At 36.5% G+C, this 23,901-nt stretch overlaps 1 protein-coding gene across 1 annotated transcript in view; it reads right to left on the bottom strand.

Annotated features, from left to right (window-relative positions):
- Positions 1-3,679: 3,679 nt before the first annotated feature.
- The window catches only part of LOC148596345 (palmitoyltransferase ZDHHC14-like), a gene marked incomplete at its 5' end in the record, with an annotated part of 39,649 nt that continues 19,427 nt past the window's right edge, over positions 3,680-23,901 (bottom strand). Inside the window, 4 exons of the mRNA XM_088521018.1 lie at positions 3,680-4,934; positions 14,621-14,723; positions 18,330-18,439; positions 20,286-20,388. Coding sequence (XP_088377144.1) covers positions 4,533-4,934; positions 14,621-14,723; positions 18,330-18,439; positions 20,286-20,388 — 718 coding nt within the window. The remainder of the gene's footprint in view (positions 4,935-14,620; positions 14,724-18,329; positions 18,440-20,285; positions 20,389-23,901) is intronic.

Genomic DNA, 23,901 nt, shown 5'->3' with positions numbered 1-23,901 from the left:
TCTCTTAAATTTTTTTTTCATAACTAATTTTAAGAAATTTCTCCCCAAAATATCTGAATATGAGTGAGCAATCCTCTTGATTTTTTTTTTAAATTCTATTCTTTAAGCTGTGACTTCTTCATGACTGTCTTGTTTTATTCCTCTTCCATCTTCCTCCACAGCTTACAGGTAATTCCTGTCTTCATCCGTGTCACCTTCTAATCTTCTCTGATTTGCTTTCACTCAGACTTCTTCCTTTCATCTTCTTATTCCTGCCTTCTGTGTCCTACTACGGAAACAAATTCCCGTTTAATCTCTTTATAACATCCTCAACTTGTTCCATCCTTTACCCCGTACAGTTTGGGGAGACTGTTCAAATTATGTAGTTGAATGCTAACAGATTACTTGCATGCTGTTGACAGAAGTAAACTGCTGCATCAACTCGGAATTAGTATAGATTTGCACAGGTTTAAATAGCTCACTTAATCCCACTAGTCTTTTTGCTGCCAAAGCGCTACACTCAGCCAGATGTCAAATTGCAACATCTTTGAAGGCTAAACTACTGCTTTTGGCAGTAGGATGCTAAAACAGATAATCAAAACCAGGAAGCATTGACCCAGATAAATCTTGAAAACTAGGACATTTCCAGCATAAATGAACTAAATCTGTATGCAACTGTCTGAAACACATTCCATTCATACTTAGGGCCTAAGAATATCTGGAAGTGCATTAAAGTATGCTACCCGATTTCACTTTGATTTTTAAGACAAAATCTCTTGGGTAGCGACTGATTTTCAAAACAAAGAGTCAGGCTGTTGGATGCCAAACACACTGTGCTTAATGATCAGGGTACCAAAGGTGATAAGAATGGGGAGATCATCAAGCACCCAATGGCAGTCCCCTCATACAACTCAAAATTGAACAAAATTAAAATAAGGATTAGATCTCTATAAACATTACTAATTCTTCAAACTGAACTGAATTTGTAGACTAGAAGACTAGCAGTTACTTCTACAGAGTTGCTCATTCATTTATTATTTTAATCAATAGACGCCACTTTACTGTAAACCATTGTATACTGTATACTGTATACTGTAAACTCATTGTATACACTTTACAAGATACAAAGACTTTCTACTACTAACACGAGCTGCTCATCCCTTGTCACACATGCTGCACGTACATCTTTGGATTTATGAGATCAGTTTGCTTCTTCTATCCCACCACTAGGAGCAAATCTGAAATAACTTACCTTTACCTATAAAATTAATTTTAATGAACACATCAAACAATTTATGGACAAATGAATCTCCCTGTATCATCAATCAATATAAATGGATGAAAAATTGATAAAGGATTCACTGATATACAAAACAATCATCTTTTGACATTTATTACAAGACATTACTGTTTAACTGATTCGAATATAAAATTCCCTTTTAAAACAGAGATGTATTTGAGAAAGCATTTAAGAACAGTGTATGAAGCACTGTATTTTATTCTACATAGAATATTATAGTGTATAGACACTGAAAAAGGAAAAAAAAATCATTAATGAAAAAAAATCCAAAGCAGAATCAGTTTTATCAGACAAACCAACCAGCTTCACTTCTCTGTAAATATGATCTTTCATATATATTCCACATTTTAAAAAAGTCAGATGAACATAAGAAGCGCAATTCAATGCCAGTATACTCATTGCGGAGAACAGGAGCACAGAAAGAAAACCACCCCTGCACCCCTGTGCACTATTATCGCTTGGAGTGCCGCGTGTGCACGCGCTGCAATCACAGTAAAATCAACTCCATCCACAGTGCGGGGAGGAACAGGGGCTTTGCTGACTCATTCCAGATGCACGCTCAGTTTCCCGTGACAGGAGAGGGCTGTGATGGAGGTGAAGGGGAACAGACTGAAGATCCTTTTAGAAACTCCACTTCCATCAGGCTGAGGGTAAACCCGGCCTGCTCCCGATGCAGGCCCGCGACTCCGCAAGCGCAGGCGCTCCGGGCCCTGCTTCCCAGGGCTCCCAGCAGATGTCCTCACACGGCAGCTGTGGCCGCCAGGGGAGAGATGGCACCATTTAAAAACTGACGCACATAGGAGGGAAAATAGGTTTAAAATAAGGGTGATAGAAATTTCTACACAGACAAGCTTGAAATATTTCGTTCTCAAATACCAACCTTAAAGATATAGATAGCATTTTGATAAATAATCTCATCACCTCAGTGACTAAAAAAAAAGCGGCCTGATCAAATATGTAGCTAGCACATCTGTGGTAATTTTATTAGGTACTGTTTTTCAGTTACCAACAAAAGAGAAGGTTCATAAAGTGAAAAGCCCACACTGAAAGCCGCATAGACATCCCTTGGTAACCCCATCCTCCTCCCTTCTGTTCTATGTTAAAACTGTCACTAATTTTATCATGTGCATAAAGCTAATGTGCAGCTTTGTGCACTACTTGATAGTTTTAAGGATATACAAGTGCTGTCACAAAGTTGCTGTAAAGTCAAAATCCCTGCATCAGGGAAAGATGAAACCAAGACTATGAGCACGACCAACTCTTCCAAAATAGACTCAGAAATAAAAATGCTCATTTAATGGGAGACCAGGCAACTGGGAAAGTGTCGGGCACCTGCATTTGGCTGGGGAATGAACCTGGGAGCATCCCAGAGTGTGGAAAGAGCTGAGAAGGAGATTCAATAGCTGGGACAGACCCGCTTGCCACATGTTCCTTTGTGGATCATTTGTACAGTTATGGCAAGAAAGGGTTGCTATTTTCTATACACTGAATTAGGTCAAAGCTGGCATAATCAATTACAGAATCTTCCTTACGAATATAGTTCCTTACGAAATCTTAGAGAAGTTTTTTTTTTTCCTTTTTCCCAGTAACTTGTCAGATATTAGAATAGCATGCGTGGGTGAATTTCTACAAGTTGATTGTCCTCAATATCACCAAAAAATAGAAATAAAAAGATTTTTAGCTTGATGTCAGTGAATGACCATGCATGAACCATACAGAAATTTCTTAATTGCTAATCACATTTCTTAAACGCTAAACAATTTCACACAATAAAAACATCCAATAAGGCACATACTGAACTTAGCTGGTCCTGAGAAAAGAAAAATCTAGGTTCCACATCCTGAAAAGCATGGCAAATACAATATTGCAGCTTTAGCTTAACTAAAGTCCTCTTCAGTTACAAATGAAAACAAACAAGACAAAAACCCACTAACCTGATCATTGTATTTTTGTTAAACACAAATAAAAGCACAGAATAATTTTCTGAAATGAACATTTATATTCAAAATAATAAAGGAAAATACAAATGAAGCATGATGGCCACTGAGCAGCTATAGTGCACCATTTACCATTCAAGTTTACCCCATTAACCTCCCTCTATCTTGAGCCTTAAGTCCCTCACTCTTTAGCCACATGACAGGAAGCAAAGGAACAGGGTGCAAGCAGATGCTAACTTCACCATCTCCAAACACAGATTTCTATGGGAACAAATATACATCTCAAACAAGACCATAAATAAGTGGAAGCAACACTAATTATAATCAGCTTTTCCTCACTATCTCCAGTTGTTATGTAAATATATTCAACTTGAAACCTTTACAGATTGTGTCATCAAATCATGACTTCCCTCTTTTTCCCCAGGAAAACTGTGCAAGGATAACTGTACACATGTCCAAGAAATAGAGGATGTCTTTTTATTGGAGGTCCACAGGTAATTGTATCACATCAGGGAGTGGAAGGATCTCTGGTATGGCACAACACAATACCTCACTCTAAACACTTAAACAGAAGGTTAAATGATATGTAACATGATCAAATCAGTAATTCTCCATCTTCTAGGCACCACTGATTAATTTAAAATAAATTTTAATAATTTGAAAAAATAATATAGTCCATTAGTTATTAGTTAAGTTTGTTGCACTGTCTTTAAATGAAACAGCACTTGGAAAGTCACAAATAAAAAAGCAGCACTTTCTCTTAATACCAACACCACTGTAACACATACTGTAGCGTGGCATGCAATCCATATCGGTAGTCTTTTTTGTTTGTTTATTAACAAATGGAATGGTAATTTTCTATCTCAAATATTAGTAGCATAACATGTAAGTGCAGGTCATTCTGGCCACAAGTGTGGTAAGCCTTTACAAGTGTGTATTACAAGAGCACAGAACACAGAGCATGACACTTACATCCGAGTCTCTCTCTTTTGTACTGTACAATGGTCTTTGCTACAAGCTGAATTCCAACTTGTTGTACTCAAGCTTCAGAAAACCAAGATTATCATCGACTGCTTCTGGCTTGACTTAAAAATAAAATGTAGTCACCATCAAAGCACAATCATTAACAACCTGGCCAAAAAATGCCATCGCTCCATTGAAAAAATAATTTGTCTTTGTAATAGACTCCATTATGCAGTAAAGTTTCCATTATATAGGCATGTTTCAAAGTTTTACAGTGTCATTCCTGTTGAGTAAAGATTTATGTAGACACCATGAAATGGTGCAATGTCATCAAAAAAAAAAAAAAAAGCTGTTCAAACTGAGCTAAGCTTCACAAGACCACGTACTGAGTCTTCATGCAGTGAATCTTGACTGGCTAGACTCAGGACGTGCATTGTATGGCTGTGTGTAATAGGGCTTCCGCTTGGCAGCATCCCAGGGGGTGATGGAGCTTCTTCAGGAGTAAGAAACTGATGACCTTCATGTTCCTCTTTTAATGGTATCATGTCTGTCAAACCTGAATCTGATGTGAGATTTGGCATAGAAGATGGTGGTGTTGGTTGCCCTAGAGTTAGGGTTGCACAAGGCCCACTGATAGTAGTCTTTCCTGGTAAAGGTAGCTCTTCACTAGTTATGCTGGGCTCACTCTGTAGTAGGGGGGTGGCAGCAGCCTGCAAAACGAATTTAGTGCTCTGAATGCACTGATCTTGGTCACACTGTAGAATGGAAGGGTGTCAAAATCATATAAGGCAAACAAAACAGGAAAAAAAAGGAGGAAATGGACAAAAGGTATGGAAAAGAATGGGATGTGAAGAGAAAAAAGAAAGCCATTAGTATCATTCCATGGTTAGCCACCCAAAAATCCCATACCATGCTGCCCAGGAGGAAAAAAATAAAATAAAAAATAAAAACATGCATAACCAAGCCAGTGTTTTGCCTTATTGTCAAAGTAGGCTAAGATAAACACCTACAATATTCACTTAATGGTGTTCAGTTACTTCCAAAATAGTATTTTGTAAGAACTGTAATTCATATGCTTTGCTTACACAGAGCACCCTGCTGAAGTCATTTTTGTGTAGCTAACAGCATGGGCCACCCCAAGGCCTCCTGGATTTCAGAGGAGGTCAGCAGGCAGGTGAAATCACTTCTTGCTACCCAGTTTAGCCTACCCTAGCTAGCAGTTCAGAGAAAGGCTCAAAGGGGATAATTCAAGTATCCTCCGAGTTTAAAAACACTAGGCAAATCTCTTATTTTGTTGGTCATCACACGATCTAGGAACAGATCCAGAACAAAAATTACTTTGGATGCAGGGAATTTTATAAGGATATAGTCTCCATGATCAAAATTTTTATTTTCCTGGTCTATCACATAATAGTATTCTTCTAAAGGACATCTACAAGGCTATTTTTTTTATCTTGATGTGCTTAACTGAGATTACGTGAAGGTTCAAAATACAAAATGCAAGTTTTCTGGCAAACACTTGTGTGATAACAAGCCAAATCCAGCATTACATAAAACTATTTAAGCTCAGTAGGTATTACCAGGAATGCTTTTGATTTGGCACTTAGGAATGTAAAATTATTATTCCTTCCTTGAGATGACAATACAGGTGAGTATTTCAATAATGGTTGACTAAATGGATGTAGCAAATAGAGATAACTGCTTTTCAAATAATATTTACAGTTAATCTTTTCTGGTGAGCTTTAATACTTGTCACTTAGTAAGAACTTCTCTTGTACAGCTATTGCTAAATTAAGTTCCTCTAACACTCATCAGCATGATTTTTGAGAGCTTTCAATTACAGTATATATTTAATTCATAGTCTGAACAGTTATAACTGCAGATTTTCAAAATTTAGTTTAATTCATTTTTCATACTGCTGTTCTGCTGTATAAGAGAAACATTATACACTTAGTGAATACAACAATAAATTCAGTGTAATGAGGATAAAACTTGGAAGCAAGCAAGCAGAATAAAGAACATACCCAGGACTAAAATAAGCCTATTTACTGCTGTCATTTCAAGTAGTATGCTCTGCTTTTTGTCAATAACTTCTTAGATCTATATCAAATTACTGTCAGATGTTACAAATCCAGCTTCAGGTTAAGATATACCTAAGCATAACCTTTGAAACTGGCATTGCAGCAATTCCTTACAACGCCCATTCAAGTTTAATAATCCATGGTGATATATTGTATGTAAAATAATAGAAAGTCTATTGTTTCCTTTAGCATATCACAAATAGCATTATGAACGAAGCTTCCTCTGGTATTTTCAGATCCTTAAATTCTAACACACAATACCTGAAGGCTGGGTGAATACACATGACATACAAAGTGTGCATGCCAACTATCGTGTCAGAACAGACAGGTACCACTGAAAATGTGTCCAAGTGGGTTAGGGCACCATGCCAAGTACTTTTTGAGAGGCAGAAGTCTGATCCTTACTTGGTTACACATTATCCAGCACTTATGCTTTCAGTCAAGCAATTCTTTACGCAACCTTAGGCAACTTTCTGTCCTGCAAAACGATGAGTAGCCCCAGTCAAACAAGGAGTCTCCTATCATTTCAGGGGGATTATTCATAGGGTTAAGACTAAAACCCTGCATAAATACCTTACTGGCAAGAAGATTCTCAGCACCTTATAAAGTTAAGCTCTCAAGTAGTAATTCACTGCAACTAATTCATTCTTGATACATATACTGTCATTCACCCCTGCTGGTTTAAATTAAACAACAGGCCCCCGAGCCAACCTTGCTATGCACCCCTTACAAAGCCGTTAACTGAATTTAACAACTTAAAGACGACAGATAAAATTCATCTTTCCGAAAAGCAGTAGTCAAAGAACATGTTAAATAACAAAGTAATGCCTACAACCGCTGGGGTACAGCAAAAAGAAGTAATTTTAGGAGCTGATTTATTGCCTTCGTAAAGCTTCAGTACTCCAAAAGCAAATCATTACTTAAGGCATTCCAGGCAACGCAAGCACACAGTTTTAAAATAACTGAAGGTAATTTGCTTGAGCTCATTGTATAGCCTGAATTAATTTTCTCTCCAAATTCTGCTGCATTTCAACTGAACCAACATCTAAAAGATAAAGCAGCCTCATAAAGCTCCATTAAACAAAATGTTATGAAAACGTTTTCAGGAGCTGTATATCTCCTCTTGGTTTTCTTTTCCATTCACTTCCTGCTTTCCTAAAGCTCTCTTCCTAACCTGGCTTGGAGTGCATTACTCCCTGCCACTTCCCCCCACATTTTTACATTTTGTTTTTAAAAAGGCACTTTCTAACTTGCCTGCACATGATAACTCTGCCCCCAGGAAAGACATTCCAACAACTGCATCTGCAGGAGGGGGAAGGATGGATGTAAGGCCTAATTCTCTAAATGGGATGTATTTCTTTACTTTTTCATGCACTTTCTGGTGCAGTGAGCTGAGTTAGCCTGCAAGATTTTTGGAGATGGCACACCACATCGTAATGGGGTAAGGACATCAGTAATATCTAGTCACGTGCTAAGTTTACTGATAAGATATAGAGACAAACTGGAACGGAAAGCTGGTTTTATGGATCAATGAGAAAGAACAGCTAAAACAAATCAGCTATTAACCTCTACAATATTCTCTCATTCAGACGCGTAACTTCAGCTTTTCACTCTTCATTCATTTAATGAGCAGTGATCAATATGAAATACTGTATGTAAAACACAGGCAGGATTCAGCTTTCAAGGTCACTAAAACAGGGTTTACAGTAGAAAAGTTAGATTTCTTAAGTGAAGCTCTCAAAAAATCCATGGCAAATACAATGAATACTCTGCCAGTAGAATATTCTTCATTTTAAATGGCCCATACAAAACTCACAAAAATAACTGTATTTGTTATCGGGCTGGAATGATGGTTTTCCTTGGTTACATATTTCACTCTAAATAAGTTATATGGACAAAAGTCTTAGCAGTTACAAGTCACATAAATTATTCAATACTAGCATTTCAAAATGAAAAAAGCACTAAAAATGTAAAGGGAAAAAAAAAAGCACTGAAGTCTAAATAGTTAAAAATCTACCAATAGAGATTATTCCACTAGTGGCTTTGTATTTCAGACCTACTGATTTTATTTTTCATTTACAATTTCTACTGTTTCAGAGGAACAGCAGATTCTGAAGCAAGTTCTGTAAATAGAGAAGTTCAATTTAATGTATACAGAGACTTATTTAGCCATCTTGGTATTTATTTTTTACATCAAAAGGCACAAACCAAAGCAAATTAGACAAAAACTAAAATTATGTATTTATTTCACAAATAGCAAACACAAATAACTAAGGAAACAGTGTCTTTATTTTTTATTGAAGAAAATCTGTTTTTCGCTAGGCTATACAAAACATACATGTTAACAAAGCTCTTGTACATGGCAATATAATTTTCACGTTTCTAATGCCAAGACCAGAGATTGTTTTGAATTTAAAATCGACTTTCTTAAATACTTTCTAACACTGATAACATTAAAGAAATGTTACAGTTTTTGGAAGATGCAAAAAAAAAAAAAAAAAAAAAAAAAGGTTGAGTTATCTCAGCATCTCTGAAGTACTAACAATACCAAAACGAGTTCAGTGGAGATTTGGCTGCACTGAATGACAGTGCTATAAGTAACAAAAAGGATGCTAAAATACCATAACAGATGGATACTTGGATGGGTAAAGAGCGGAGGGATAGAGCTGTGTAACTGTTCACAATTTCTGCAGGAGTTCACACCCAAAATCATGGTGCTGCAGATTTGTGCAGCAAACCCAACGAAGACAGCGGTCACAGGAGCATGTTGTGCAGCACAACAGCAGTGGATGTATGAAGAGAAACAGCTCCGAGAGCCCAATGACAAAGTATCCATGTCCCAGGGATTTTATTTTGGACTAGCTGTGGCTTGTTCTTGTGGAGTGAATGCCCATGCATGTTACAGCACATTAGGTACACTCTGGGAGCATACCTTGCCCCAGAAAAATAGTAGTTCATGTGCTCTGATATTGCTGTGATGTGAACAAAAATGCAGTAAATGGGGATGATCAAAAGAGCATACCCTGACCCAGAACAAAATACGAATGCAGATTCACTGCTGTATTTTGCCCTTAGCATGTTGCGTCTGAGAAATAAACTGCTTTAATGAAAAATCCTCTTTCAACCTTAACTTGCTGTAGTAACCTGGACTCGATTAGATCCCTAAGTTCTGGTTTGGGCAAAGAAAATCACATTTGTAAAGCATGAGAGCAAATACACAAGGAACCATGTTTGCAAAACTCCCAAATCCTTGGAAAACAGTGTATAGTCATGGTAGAAATATTTATGACTAATGATCAGAATATGGAAGCTAAAGGATGCTAGAGTATTCAGAGTAATGTTTTCTGGGTCTGCTGGATTCCTGTTTCCTGATCAGTGCTAGAAATATTGATGTGGATGTTTGAAAGGACTCCACTGCACATTTCACTTGCAACAAACAGTTGCACACACGCAATAAAAGGATTCCTTCCCTTAGGAGTGGTAAGTATGAGCAACAAAAGCACCGCTCTAGTCAAGGAACTGTCATCCAAGAAAGGAAAGGGAGAACTGGAAGCAAGGGAACTGGGCAAGGGAACTAAGCACTGAGGAAGAGATGTCTAGAATGCAAGGGGACAAGATAATTACTTTAAAACAGAGAAATGAACCAGCCCTGATGCAAAGGAAGCCACTTGTAAGGCAATAGAGAATTTTCTAGAGAAAAATTCACAGTAAAAATAAACCAAACTAATAACTCTTAAAAAAAGTGCATGGAGTGAAATTTTGTTTTTCTCTATAATTAACTGCTACAGAAGAAAATATCCTGCGTCAAACCTAAGAACCAACTCAGGCTTTTAAGACAAAGGTAAGTACTACAGAAGAAGCAGATTCAATTAATAGTAGCTGATCGGATTATGGAGAAATAAAAGCTTTAACAGAATACAAAGAAAATAACCCGTAAGATGAAAGAGAAGGAAATAATAAACAGAGGGAATATCAAGATTTCATACCAGATGAGATGCTGTGCTTCTTGAAAAAAAATCTCTTTAGGACAAGAGAGATACTTGGGCAATCAACCTAATGAAGAGCTTATAAAAATAATTAGCAATAGAAGGCAATAGGGAAATACTTTGGAAATATGAATGCCTACAGTTCATTAACTCCAAGCAGCATGCTTCTAAAGACAATAAAGCTGAATAATGAATTTATCAGATTAATTTTATTTTGAAAAACAGATTAAAATACTGGGAGTGTACCAAGAAAAAAATGTGGAAACTAACCTTCAGAACAAATTAACCTCTGCTAAATCTAACTTCAGTCCTCAGTAAACTAAAGGAGGTACAAAGGAGAAAACAACTCTGTTTTTAAAGGTCTAGAAAAAAAACGATACTGAGCGTCTATGAAGCACTGGTTATTCCTAGCAATCTTGATTTCCTGAGATTGTGGCAAATGTAATTAATACCAAAAATAGAGTAGAACCTCTATGAAATACCAAAAGTCCCAAAGGCAAAATTACCATAAAAACTCTTAAATGTAAAAATGGTGTCCCATAGATGGTGCCCTGAACAAAAGATAACATATTGCACTGTGTCTAAACTTAGACTGATAATCCTTTAAGTTTAAATGTAAAAAATGATTCCTTCCTTCCTAAAAAAAAGAAAAAAAAAAGGAAGACAAATTTTAAGACTAGGCGACATAGAGATATAAAAGAATGACCAGAAATGAGATGGCTGGGGCATAAGAATTCTGTTTAGAAAGATGTAAGTCAATAGGTAAAAGATTGCCAGTCAATGGGTAAGAAGATTGTCAGTCAACAGGAAGAAAAAGATGAGAAAAATCATAAGAATAGGGAGGAAAAAAAAAAAAGTGTTAGCAATGCACTGTGGCAGGAAAGAGGTCAAAGGGATTGTTTTCATATATGACAACACAGGGCAACTAAAGCAGTTCTTTGTGCCCAGTTAGGTGAGATCTGGAATTCTATATCGAACTTAAGATGTTCAAAGAGAAATACAAGATAATTTACAGAATAAAATAATTGGGATAAGACAGTCACATACATATACCTTCTCTTGAAAAAGAGTTACACGCTCATCTTTGTGCACTCTCTTTAATCCTACTCATTTCTCTGGACTACTCAGAAGACTGCCGGACTAGAGAATGAGAGAGACTGCAAGTGTAAAGAGAGAAGACACTCATTAAAACCTGCCTCCTGCCTATCCCATTGGTAGGGCAGGAGAGACCTTTTAGGACAATATATAGATTAACTAGCATAACACCTGGAAATTAAGTTTGACTATAGAGAGAATAACATGTAACACACTCTAGAATAAAATCCAAGCAGTCATGCCATAAAGAGTACTGGAACACACTTCAGATTTCTAATAAATGTTTCGCTATACTTAATCAAGGTAAATTTGCTAAAATAGCATGATTACTTATGGCACTGTATAAGTGGCTATATTTCTGCCCATTTAAACAGTAATTACAGCTTAAGACTACTGTCTAAATATGCTTTTAAAATATGGAGTTTCACTTTATTTGTCCTTTTCTGAAACCACATAACATGCAAGCTGCAATTTCAGATATATTCCTTCAGACTGGCTAGCTCTTTGGAGCCTGTCTGCTCAGCTCCAAGAATGTATTATTCATTTTATGCCTCTGGCTTTAATTCCATGGGGTCTGCTACTCACAAGGGAAGATGGAACCATCTCCCATCTGCTGCCCAGCCTTCACCAAGGAGGTGGCTGGTAAAAAGAAATCCCATAATCTACTCATTTGCTTTGACTGAAGTCTTGGGTTGGAGCTAGTCAGTCATCTAAACTATCAATCCACCAAGGGAGTTTTAATGTTCACATCCAAGCTTAGGAACTTGGAAAGGATTTCCATGGATCTTATGGAGATTTCTCCTCTCAAACCAACAGGCCACCGTGTGCCTTATTTGACTTCTGTCATAAAGCACACTTTCATTCAAGAATTTCATTCAAGCCTTTCATTCAAGAAGCTTCTGCACTTCTTTCTCAGAAGCGAACAAGTGAATGGCTGGTGTTCCCAAAACCGCTGCTCCTAAACTGTTTCGGAAGAACCAAGGATTCTGTACTGGGGAGAAAGCTGAGAAAAAGGGGTACTGTAAAGCCCAGAAAACAACTACATAGTGACCTGGGAATGAGAACACTAATGGGGAAAAAAAGGTTTAAGTAGAAGGACGAAGTTTTATTTGTTTAATTTTGTCTATATTTAAAATAGAACGGAAAAACTGGTAACTGGACAGAACAGCAGAGAACAAGTCAGCTAGCAGCAATGTGACTTAACAGCGGTAGAAAAAATAAGCCTGTTCTGTGGATGAGTGAGGTCTTAGATGCAAGTTAGGAAAATCAGGTTTGCAGCTTGCAACAAATACAGGAGAGATGGGAGGGGGCCTGGCCTGTTCAGGAAAGGAAAAACATCCACTTAACAGCAGAGAAAGAGGGAAGGAACAAAAGTGAAGTTATGTCCTGTTGTACTGTTGCCAATAGGAAATTAATGTATTATTTCTTATGCTCCAACCAACTCAGAAAAAAATGTGCTACTTTAAATAGGGAAGAGAAGTTAGTGTTGAGAGAGAGACTGGGACTTCAAAACCAGGTTTTTATAGCTTGCAACAAAATTCAAGAGAGACATTTTTGCAAGTTTGAAAGATCATACAGATAGCCAGCTGCCATTAGATGCAAGTCGGTCTCAGATACAGAACAGGAATAATACCCTGAGAAAAATGGCATCACAGTCTTGAAGGTACTCCTGTATGCAAAATACAAACTATTAATTTTTTTTTGCTTCTTCTTTTCTTCTGGGTGAGCATTTGTGGGAACAACAGCAGAAGATTTCAACAGCTTTAAATGTGACTCTGATAACCATTGTATCATCTAAGCCTTTCCCAGTTTGAGTCCTGTGATGTTTTGCCAGGTTTTAAGAAGCTCTAATCCTTGAAGATCTGTGTTTGTGTATTTACAAATAATACACCATTAGAATTATAAGAGCTACCAATTTGACTTTAAATCATACTATAACAGACTTTTTCATTTCTAGGGAAAAATGTAGTCAATCTATATTCAAATTAACAACAAATATGCCCTTTCATACCTAGTAACAATTAGCTAGCGCTTTCTTACTATGTCAAAAAAAAAAAAATTCTAAAGTGCCAGTATAACATAACGCCAAGGACTTATTGGGAGCTAACAACCCTCATAAATAAGAAGCCTTGACAAAGTGAAGAAGTAGGGCCAAACCTTCAAAGACTTCAGGATATTTCTAAGTTTCCCTTTCCTCTTTTATTTTTTCAAGGTTACATTTCTTGAGTAAAATTTGTATAGGCACTATCTTGTTTCACTCAACTGCACTTCAGAAAAGAGTCAAAGTGAATACTGAGTTTCTAATCGTTAAGGAGACTGACAAAATTTCCCTTTAATTCTAGAAACAGTAAGTAGAAACAGCTTATGAACTGCAACAAGATGTATATATCAGTTTGTAAGTAGCGCTAAAACTAATTTGTCTGGGAGTGAGGGAACCATTTCTTTGTTGAAAAGAAAGGCTGTACATTAGGAGGCCTTGTGATCGCCTTTCTTTTGGCAGAAAGAGGAGTCCATAATTCATAGCTTCTTTGATAAAATCTTAGAACCCATATACTGTAAAGAGGTGTGGATAACAATTCAGAAATAGGCACGTAAGATGCTTGCCCTTGGGAAGAAAGATTTCTTTCCAGTTATTGTCTTCTTGGAAATCCTATCTTCAAATCTTCAGAAAGAGGAAATCCTATCTATCATGATAGCCAATGCTACCAGCAAAAAACATAGTAAGAACTATTGGCACAGTTTCAGTAGACATTTAAAAGCTTTTGTTGCATCACTCCAGTCGCCATTTTTTGTTCACTGGAAGTTCAGTGTCCTGCTCTTTCTTCTCCCCTAGAAACTCCTTTTTGTTAATCTTTGCTTTTTAAAGCATGTTAGTCTACGCAAACGGCAATGCAAAGGAGGAAACACTGAATGAGGAAGTTGCTATACCAAATAACATTTAGCTGGAAACCAGTGAACCAGAGCAAGTCCGTATCACTTGAATATTCCAGTTCAAAACATGGCAGGTGTCAACAGAAAAAATCAAAATGCCAACATATTCAATAAATCAACACCGTAGAAAAGCCTTGCTTTTTTAGAATCCATGAGCAATATCTATTACACTGTGTGAAACATACATTAAAAAAGGCCTTGATTTTTTTCATTATTGTCAATAAGCAAAGTCATTCCACCCATTGTCAGCTGTATCCAGTTAGTTATTACTTGATTAGTTCACATGAAAGTGGAGAAGGAAAACATTCACAGGGGTCTTGATGAACAATATTATGGGATGATTCCTACCATGTTGCTCTGAGACTGTGTGGCCCCATACATAGTAATGCCATTTGACGGTCCTGCTAATTGTGGTGTGTCTGGCTGTATAAATCCTCTTCTGTCAATTAAGCTGTGGAATAAAGAAAATAAGAAATATTTCCTATAAATAACTACTTCCTCTTAATAAAAGGAAAAGAGTGTAAGACGAAACAGACCTTAATTCATCATCAATTCACCTTCAAACTTCTTTTTTCAACTGCAGAAGTATGACATTTTGTGTCTATTCATCAGCACGATAATTGTTAACTACTATCCCTCCATATCATTATATATATTGCAACTTTTCTGGATTTTTGTCATAGTCAAAAGACTTAAAAGCTGAGTAGCAGATACTAAGAAAAGAAGATTCAGAAACAAAATACAAGACTCACTAGCACATTTTGAATGAATATCCACTTTAAAATGTATTTTATTATTTAGTTTTTACACCAAGACCAAAGGAAAAAAAATAATTCTTACAAGCTACTTAATAAAGAAATTTAGAGAGAAAGAGGAATGCTAATTTAGACAGTTTACCTACCAAGGTGATTACAGCTCTCTTAAGACAACATTATTCTACTGTTCTTTAGTAAAGTTATGCACTCGTAAGATGGAAGTAAGAAAATTTTATGAAAAATAAGTCGATTTGTGGAGAAATTAATAGAGAAGTAATATAACAACATAAAATAAACAGTGAATAGAACAATTTTACTCTAAATTTCAGAATCAAAAAACTCATTTTGGTTCTGCCAGCTAATAATATGTGAAACTGAACTGCAAGCTGAAATAAAGTATTCTACATGTGCATTAGCACTTTTTGCTTCTATGCAAGACAAAATTTCTCAATCATGTGTGCTTCAAATGCATTCCAAAACTTAGGTGTTCTCACTTATACTTCTATATATTTTTAATCTTAGGCCAAAAAAACTGTTCTACCTGCCATGCGAACAGTGTCGCTTCACATCTAAAAATTTTATAAACTTCACTAGGCTAAGAATGCTATAAAATTTTTGTCCCCAAATTTTTACCACAGTTTGTCAAATTTTACAAGAGCTTTTATAGTGCTTGCTTCTAAGAGATAATAACCAGAATGCCATAAAAATAACTGAGAGAGAATTAGCATAGAAATGGTTTTATTTGCTAATTTATAGGACCTCTAAATTGCCTCTTGGTCAAGATAGCCTCAATTCTTGAAGATAAGAACAGGATACATAGAAAACACAGCATTTTCTCTCTCAAAAGAAAATGAAATTTCCACCATTCAGAGACAAATCTAAACTCTTATTACAAAGGCCTGCAGAACAGTTTTTATGTATATTCAGAACACTTAAAAAAACATTTCAGACCACAATTTCTTGTAGAAAGCACTCCTTCAAAAATCAGGTTCTTATAAAAAAGTTCATGATTTAGTACACCAAAATACTACTGTGGATCCAAATAAAGACTTGAAAGTTACTGCTGACATGTAAAATGCATTCTGAATTCACTGGCAGGTCTTTCAAAATTAAGAAACATTATCTTTCAGAGAACGCGAAAAAAAATAGATTATTTACAGAGATCCTTGGTGAATTTGCATCCTTAGACAAATGTGAACATTACGTCTTTCAAGCTCTAATTGCTGTTAGTCCATTTCACCAGAATTTAAGGAGAGAAAAAAAAAAAAACCTGAATAAATAGTGACTTAGCTTGCAGCTAGGATTAAGTATTTCAAAGTAATTTTATTCAAAAGCAGAAATTTAGATTAATTACATTCGGACTAGGAAACAGAGCATAATTTACAATTGCATGTTATAATTTACAATTTACAGTTGGTCACAAAATACCTCTCTGCAGAAGCTGTAAATACTTCGGCACCTATATAATTCCTGCTGCTAGATGGGATTCAGAAAAACAAAAACTACCAACTCAATCAGAACCCAGGGACAAGGCCAGTCAGAATGAACAGGTCTGGTCAGAATGAATAGCCCTGACAAAGTCTGGTGTGCTGCTACTTACATCAATCTAAGTTTCTATTTCAAATATTGTGAAATCTTACATATTTCTGATAAAAATTTTTGGTTTGGAGTCAGACAAAAGACTCTGATTCAGAGCAAAGCACTGAGATTTTATGTCACATACTTCTACTGAAAGCAAAACAACAGAATTAAAGGGCTGGCCTGAAAGGCACCATCCATAATGGCAGGAAACAGTGGCACCCTTTCCCACTACAATGGTTACTGTGTTGACCTAGTATATGGAAAACATAACTCAGTTATCTCCTCCTTAGGAAAAGATGTTATCACTCTCTTGAGGTGACCTTCTACCACTCTATCAGAATTTCAAATATTCACAGTAGCAATGACAGAAATTCCATTTCTAATGAGGCACAACTGCTACATTATGGTGCTATGAAATCATTAACTCTTTCTTTCTCACTAGTTCAGATTTATGCCAACAAATTCCAAACAAAACCAAACATCCTCAACATAGGAGCATTACCACAACAACAATCTACAAGATGAAGTCACTCTCTGCAGAGGAACTGGGCCTCCATCAAACATGTATCAAACAAATCTAAGCAGTGAGCTTTGAAATAAGAACAGAAGCATACATCATACAGCGGTTTTATTACTCTGCTATAAAAGACAGGCTTCCTCTCCTGAAAAGGTTAGGCATTACTCAAAGTCCACATAAGACCAATGGCTGGCAATAAATATCCAAGATGCATCAAATGGCATTTTTATTTATTTTTTCTTTTATTTATTAAAAAAAAAGGTTATGTTAACTATTTGGCAATTTTGATTATATCATTCAAGCAATCATAGAGATACATAAAGTATATTTTAAATTAATCTGAGATTTTGATGCATCTAGTTCTATTTCTGGCTGATTTTCCTAATTAAACTATTTTGAAGCTTGCTCACTAATCCCAAGTGCAGCTCCGTTACTCTAACAGTCACACTGAAAATGTCTGATGCTGTTTGACCTGGACTAAACAAAAATGGTGTCCTAGGTCAGCTACTTCTACTATTTGGAAGCTGTCTTATATTCAAGACCTTTTAGATTAGGTATTCTATTTTTTTGAGATTATTTTTTAGTCAAATATTTGTCATTTTGAATTTTTGCAATACATCCTCACAATTTCTATTCCCCGAACATCCTTTGTTTACATAATGTACTAATATGCAGGAGATATCAGCTGCTCTTTAAGCTGATTTATCATATAGAATGGAGTCAAAAGTTTCATCAGTAGGAAAGCCTACTAGAGACTTCAGCTATCTGTGGATTAAAGCAAGAGAACCATTGAGCTAAATACATTTAATTTTATGGAAAGTTTACTTATCCTAGTAAGTAAAGGATGAAGACAAATGGTGAGAAAGTTGTAGAGTGAAGGAGAGTCCTCACTCGCCCTGTAACACCTAACTACACAGATTTTTTTTATGGCCAGCAGTAGCTGCTGTGGCAAAGGTTCAAACAACAACAACAAATTTTAATTTCAGATGTTAGCTTTATGTTCACCTATGTTACAGGATCTGGTCACTAACTTAGTTTAATCAAAATTTGCCAATTTGTCTGTCTAATATAGAAGAAAATTTAGTCAAAGATCCAGGGCCAGTAAAATAAATCCTTTTATTAACTCAAAGAAATCAGAAAGATTTTTTTTAATTAGTAACTATTTGGTCTAATTTTTGGCTAATAATCCTTTTGATACTCTTACCTTGGAGAGAGGGGCCCACAGAGAGCAGCGCAGCAATTAGTAAAGATGTTGCCGTAACTGTATGGATTATAGTTTTCTTTACCTCTTTTATTTGACCACGATCCTTTAATCTGAAGAGATATGAACAAGACACACCTCATGTAATACAATACAGAAAAGCAGTGAGGCAAATTAAGGGTTATCAAAGCTGTAATAGGCTACTTATGTCAGAGCCAGACTGGAGAAAACTAATGACTACATTCTCCTAACATCTTAGAGCTGTGGGTTATTCTGAACGGCTGTACACCAAAACCCTGGAGTACGCTCTAAAAGCACATGCTTTACCTCCATAAACTCAGAGTGCCCCTAATCTCAAAGGGTCAACATATTTACAGAAGGAATTTCAGCATCTGAGCATGCTTTGCATAATAGGTCTGGATGTAATTGTACAAAGATTATACCATGTTCTAGAGAAGAGGTTCAGTTGCGACACACCACTAAAGCAAGCAATAGAGCACTCAAGCTGTACAAAACCACAAAACCTTTCCTTCTCCCAAATTCTCAACAGGGCTTGCGGATATCATGAAGCAATTGCAGTCTTCATTACCTTTCCACCCAAATTACGCTTTCTTTTAGCCACTCATACACTTCTTTTTGTGAGAGACTTAACAGCCACAGTAAAATGTCTGGCTGTATTGAACTAAAATATGTGTGCTTTTAAATGAAGTTATTAAGCAGTTTACTTGAAACTCACACATGTTATCGCAGTCTACTTTGACATTATTTGACAGCTTTTCAACACTCTGAGGGAGAGATTTATTTTGGGGAAAAAAAGATGGAAGCGTGAGGGTCCATCTAGAGACACAAAACTGGCCTGAACCTCATAACGGAGGAACACAACCGTATCTCCTCTGTCTTACTAATGACATGAATTTCTTTAGAGTCAGGCTCCTTGCTTGGATACCTGGGCCTGAGGCACAGTCCATTCTGAGTCTATTTTGGTAAGTTTGGGGTTTTCCTCTCCTCAAGATTAATTATGAGGGATATTATGAGTATTTACATACTATAAAACATGTATGTGGCAGTGCAAGAGATGCTTTTAATTTTATCAGCCATCAAGAAATAGCTACAACAAAAAGTTAAAATCATTTTTAAATTGCAGAAAATCAGCAATCATTAGTAACTTTATTAGTACTTTAAACATGCAGTAATTTAGATTATTTGATCCAATAATCAAAAATGTTAGGATCACTGTATTTGGGTTACTCGTCAAATTCCAACAAGCACTCTATACCACTATCTAACTACCTATTTTTATTTTCTCCTTTTAGCTAGAGCACATTAAGCCTCCACATATAGTCATATTTAATTTCACACCAAAAATCAATGAAAACTTATGTGCTAAATAGGACAACTGCAGAAATGTATAAAGTTGACCTTTAAATTAAATACGTATTTCTTACTAAAGGTTATACCCCTCACACTGTCAAAGAAATTTCAAAGAAAAGATGAGATAAAACATAAAGTTTTTGTTATGAGAGGTCAACATACTTTGGAATTTTTAGAATAAGCAATTTTTGAGTCAAAGAATATTTAGGACTGCATATAAAAAAGACACTGAAAACTATTCAGCGTTTTTCTACTCGACTGAAATATATAAAATACACTTTTGGCTTGTTCTTCTTTGTCTACTCTCTGTATTTTCCTATTTCAAGATACAGGATAAATCACCATGGACACACTAGGCAACCAGGAGACCATCAAGGCAAATAAGCATGGTCCAAGAGATCGCCTCTGACATTCTGAATCAAACTTAGTCGTGTTACCTCCTCCTTTCTTACTGAGGAAATCACAAGTTATGCAGTAATAACTTCTCTAAGAATTACAGAGAAAAAAAAAATGTATGCAATTAAAATTAATCATCTAGTTATCACTATTATTTGAAAACATATAGGTAGAAATATACCATGAACTTACATCTTCATTTGTTGTTTGATTGGAGCTGATCAAATAAGTGTGAAAACCTGAGAGACCAACAATGGACCATACAGAGAAAAAACACACCACAGCTTCCAGCACAGTAATTGAAAGTCAAGGAAACACAAGCAAAATTTATTATATTTAAAAACAAGTAGTTACAATCACAAAAATCACAGTTACCAACCTGTACTTCACTACTGCTTAGAAGTCCTGAGGATCCTGCAAAAGGGTCAACAGAAAAGCATTCCTATCATCAGTCAACTTTAGCGTATAGATCACTGGATAACATCTACACCAGAAACTATTTAAGGGTCTTCAGACTGAGAAAGACAAGACACTACTGATGAGTGGTTCAGATCTTTTTAATAGCTGAACATTTCACATGTTCACCCAATATTTTTTCCACATTTTTATTAAGACAGCTACATTAATAGCAGTAAATAATACTTCTAATGGGTGAAGGGAAGAATAAACACAAGATAGGTAACCCAAGGCTAACTGAATAGTAAAAAATAGAACAAAAATGTTTGCATAAACACTCTGTGTATAAAGGAAGTCTTGATCAAGAATAAAGTTTCTATACCTGTGCTCATACAATAACAGTAGCTGAGTAAACTTGTATCGACCAGTTATATGTATTAAGTGTTAAGACTCTTCTTTCTTTTGTTATGGAAGTTAAGCTGCTGATACCCTAACACTACCATCAATGTTACTACCCAATACAGAAGGGTATTGGTCCACGTCCAAAATCCACTTGCTTTCTCAAATCACCGTGGTAACAGGATACACTCTGCTTTGCAACTATGGGGGCACCTGCATGGCTGGATATGGTTTGGTCTGGAACTGGTAAGATGTGGTCAGAAGTCACTCTCCAGCATCTGCCCCAGAGCTCACAGCATCCTCCCTGTCCGCTGCTGCCAGCGGTCTGCAAGCAGCTAGTGGCCCTCTGGGGTGCCACGTGCCCAGAGTCCCATCTGACACGGGTGTATGTGAACCTGTGCGGCTCTTTCCTAACGGCACGCTGACCAGCAGGCTGTCGGGAGCAGCCAAGGTTCCTGCAAAGCTGGAGCACACAGGAGGAGCGTGCCACGAAGGAAGGTGCCAGGAGAGGGAGGTGTGTGCATGTGTGCACGAGTGCACATCACCAGGACTTTGGAGGGTTGAGTTACAAGAAAGGTGCTGGGACATTTTTGCAGGTCTTCATTAATAACTCCTAAGTGTCTAGGACGGTGGTTTTACCTGTTCTACTACTGATACTCATTCTGAATGTATGGTTCACCGATTGCTGGTTAATTATATGTCATTAATAAATCAGCTAACTGCTTCAATACTGATTTGGTTAAACTACATGTGAAACTACAGATTTTCATTGCAAAAACCACCATTACATTTTCCTGTACCTTAGCTTTATAGAAAAATCAAAAAAAATCACTACTAGATTGTCTGATTATGTTTAAGTCCATGTGAGCTCATGTCTTTCACTCATTTTCCCTTTTTTTGCCTTTTTCTTTTTTCCCCCCTTTCAAGCCACCTTTGCATGCCACAGAAAAGTAACTAGGCTTTCTAAGTGAGGACGGTATACTAGTAAAGTCAGCCAGCATATATTGTTGCAAATCTACTAACTTTCTTTAACTGTAAATTTTCACCACCTCAGTGACGAGATAGTGAAGGTACTTCTAAAACTTTATATACTCAAGCTCAAAGAGCAATTTCCTATAGAAGACTGCCTGCCCATGGTTCCATTTTTTAAACTGATATTTATTTTCATTTATAAACAACAGTCAGGAACCTGGAATACAGCTGCTTCTAATATTGTTTTTTACAATCCTTCAGTAGCATTTTTTTTTTCAGGGAACATGAATCAAGAGCAGAAAAGGCCTTGGTTCCTACAAAAATTATATAATAAATCAGTAAGAACAAGACAACAGGAAAAGAATAGGATAAAAATAATCTCTACGCCAACCATACGCTAACCTTTAATGAAGTCAGTTTCCAAGACAACAGCACCTCAAAATATTCCATAACAGGGACACTGTCAGCTTTAAAACACACAAATAATACACTTATCACTGAACCTATCAACAGAAAAGAAACAGGAAAGTTCCGCACCACTATATAGAGATATAGCCTAGGAAAAGCATGGATGGAACTAAGCATCCTAAAATATCTTAATATAAATTAATAGTCAAGAGTCTTGTTTTGCAGTCTGCTGTGATTTAAATAATTAGAAAATTAATAAATTACCTCTGTAATTCCCATTAACTTCCACTTCACTCAAATTCAGAGTTGTTTAGAAAAAGGATGTTTACATTTTAACCAGATCTGCTCCTACTGTAGCAGAATGACCTAGGAGCATCTCAGCAAGGTGGCCACTGCTGTGTCTCAGCTCTTCTACCAGCCACAAGGAGAATCAAACCAACAGAGATAAGAGATTCCTCTGTCGGCCACTCAACAGTCACAGCTAAAGAAAGAGGAAGAATGGATATTCAGAAGGTGTAAGAAAGGGGAACGGCCAGAAAACATTAGACGCAACTCAAGCTAATCCACCTAACTGGTCTTTGAGAAAGGAGAAGCCCTAAGGAAGAGTTCAGAAAAGCACCGTTTTTTGGAATCTACAACGCAGACAAAGAGGTAGAACCACCAGAGCTGAAAAGAGGAAGCTGAGGGGGGAAATGAATGTCCTGCAGCCTTGGTGTGTGACCGAGCACACCAGTAACAGCTCTTCTCACCACTGTGACACTTGAGAGGGTTCAGAACTGGAGTTTCGCCCACCACACGGTAGTGCTTACTGACAAAGAAAGGGAACTCCTCAGTTACTCGGTTCAACACCCTGTTATGGTATCACTTACCATACACACATCAAGATCCTAAGAGATGACAATATTCTCTTGGTGCCTGAGAAGACTCACTTGGACAATTTCAATTTTTTTACTTGTAGGAATTGTTACTAAGCTGTGAAATTGTCCAGTATGGCACTATGAAACCTGTCTGCTTCTGTAAAATGTGCTATTCAGCCTTTCAGATTTGTATAGGTCTGAATACAAATTATGAATAAGCAGTCTGTTTTTCTTGTACAAGGGATCCTGAAATGTCTAATCAATTACCTTTTGACTTAAGCACAACTGAAAGCTATTCTCTCTTTGAAAAAAATGAGGGATGAATCTTTGGTAAGAAATGATTATTATTTTTTAATTGGAAACTATTTTTGTGCTATTTAGAATTGTGCTTTGCAAAATTACTTTCTACAAAAAAAAAAAAAAAACTCAACTGTGGCTTTGCTTTAAAAGGGCACTTGCTTTACAACTCAGTGACTATATTTACAAACATATGCGAAGAAGCTGTATCTGCAGAATTTGACTTATAGAAAGACAACCTGGAAAGAGAACTATGTCTTCATGTACAATATAGATATAATTGTTTTAACGGGTTACTTGTCATTAAAATGAAAAGATATTTTAGAGAATGGAACTTGTCCCTTAAAAATTGTTTCTGGCATACCTTCACAAGCATTTTATCCTCTCCCCCCTCCCTTTTAAGTTGTACATCATTCTTTGCATTTATCTTCACAGACAAGAAAGGGATTTTAATGGCATTACGCTTCACAGACAATTGA

This window comes from Tinamus guttatus, unplaced genomic scaffold (assembly GCF_059628265.1).
Source record: "Tinamus guttatus ecotype Peru unplaced genomic scaffold, ASM5962826v1 Tinamus_guttatus_pri_ptg000005l, whole genome shotgun sequence".
Taxonomy (NCBI): Eukaryota; Metazoa; Chordata; class Aves; order Tinamiformes; family Tinamidae; genus Tinamus; species Tinamus guttatus.
This window is presented reverse-complemented; position numbering and strand designations above follow the sequence as displayed.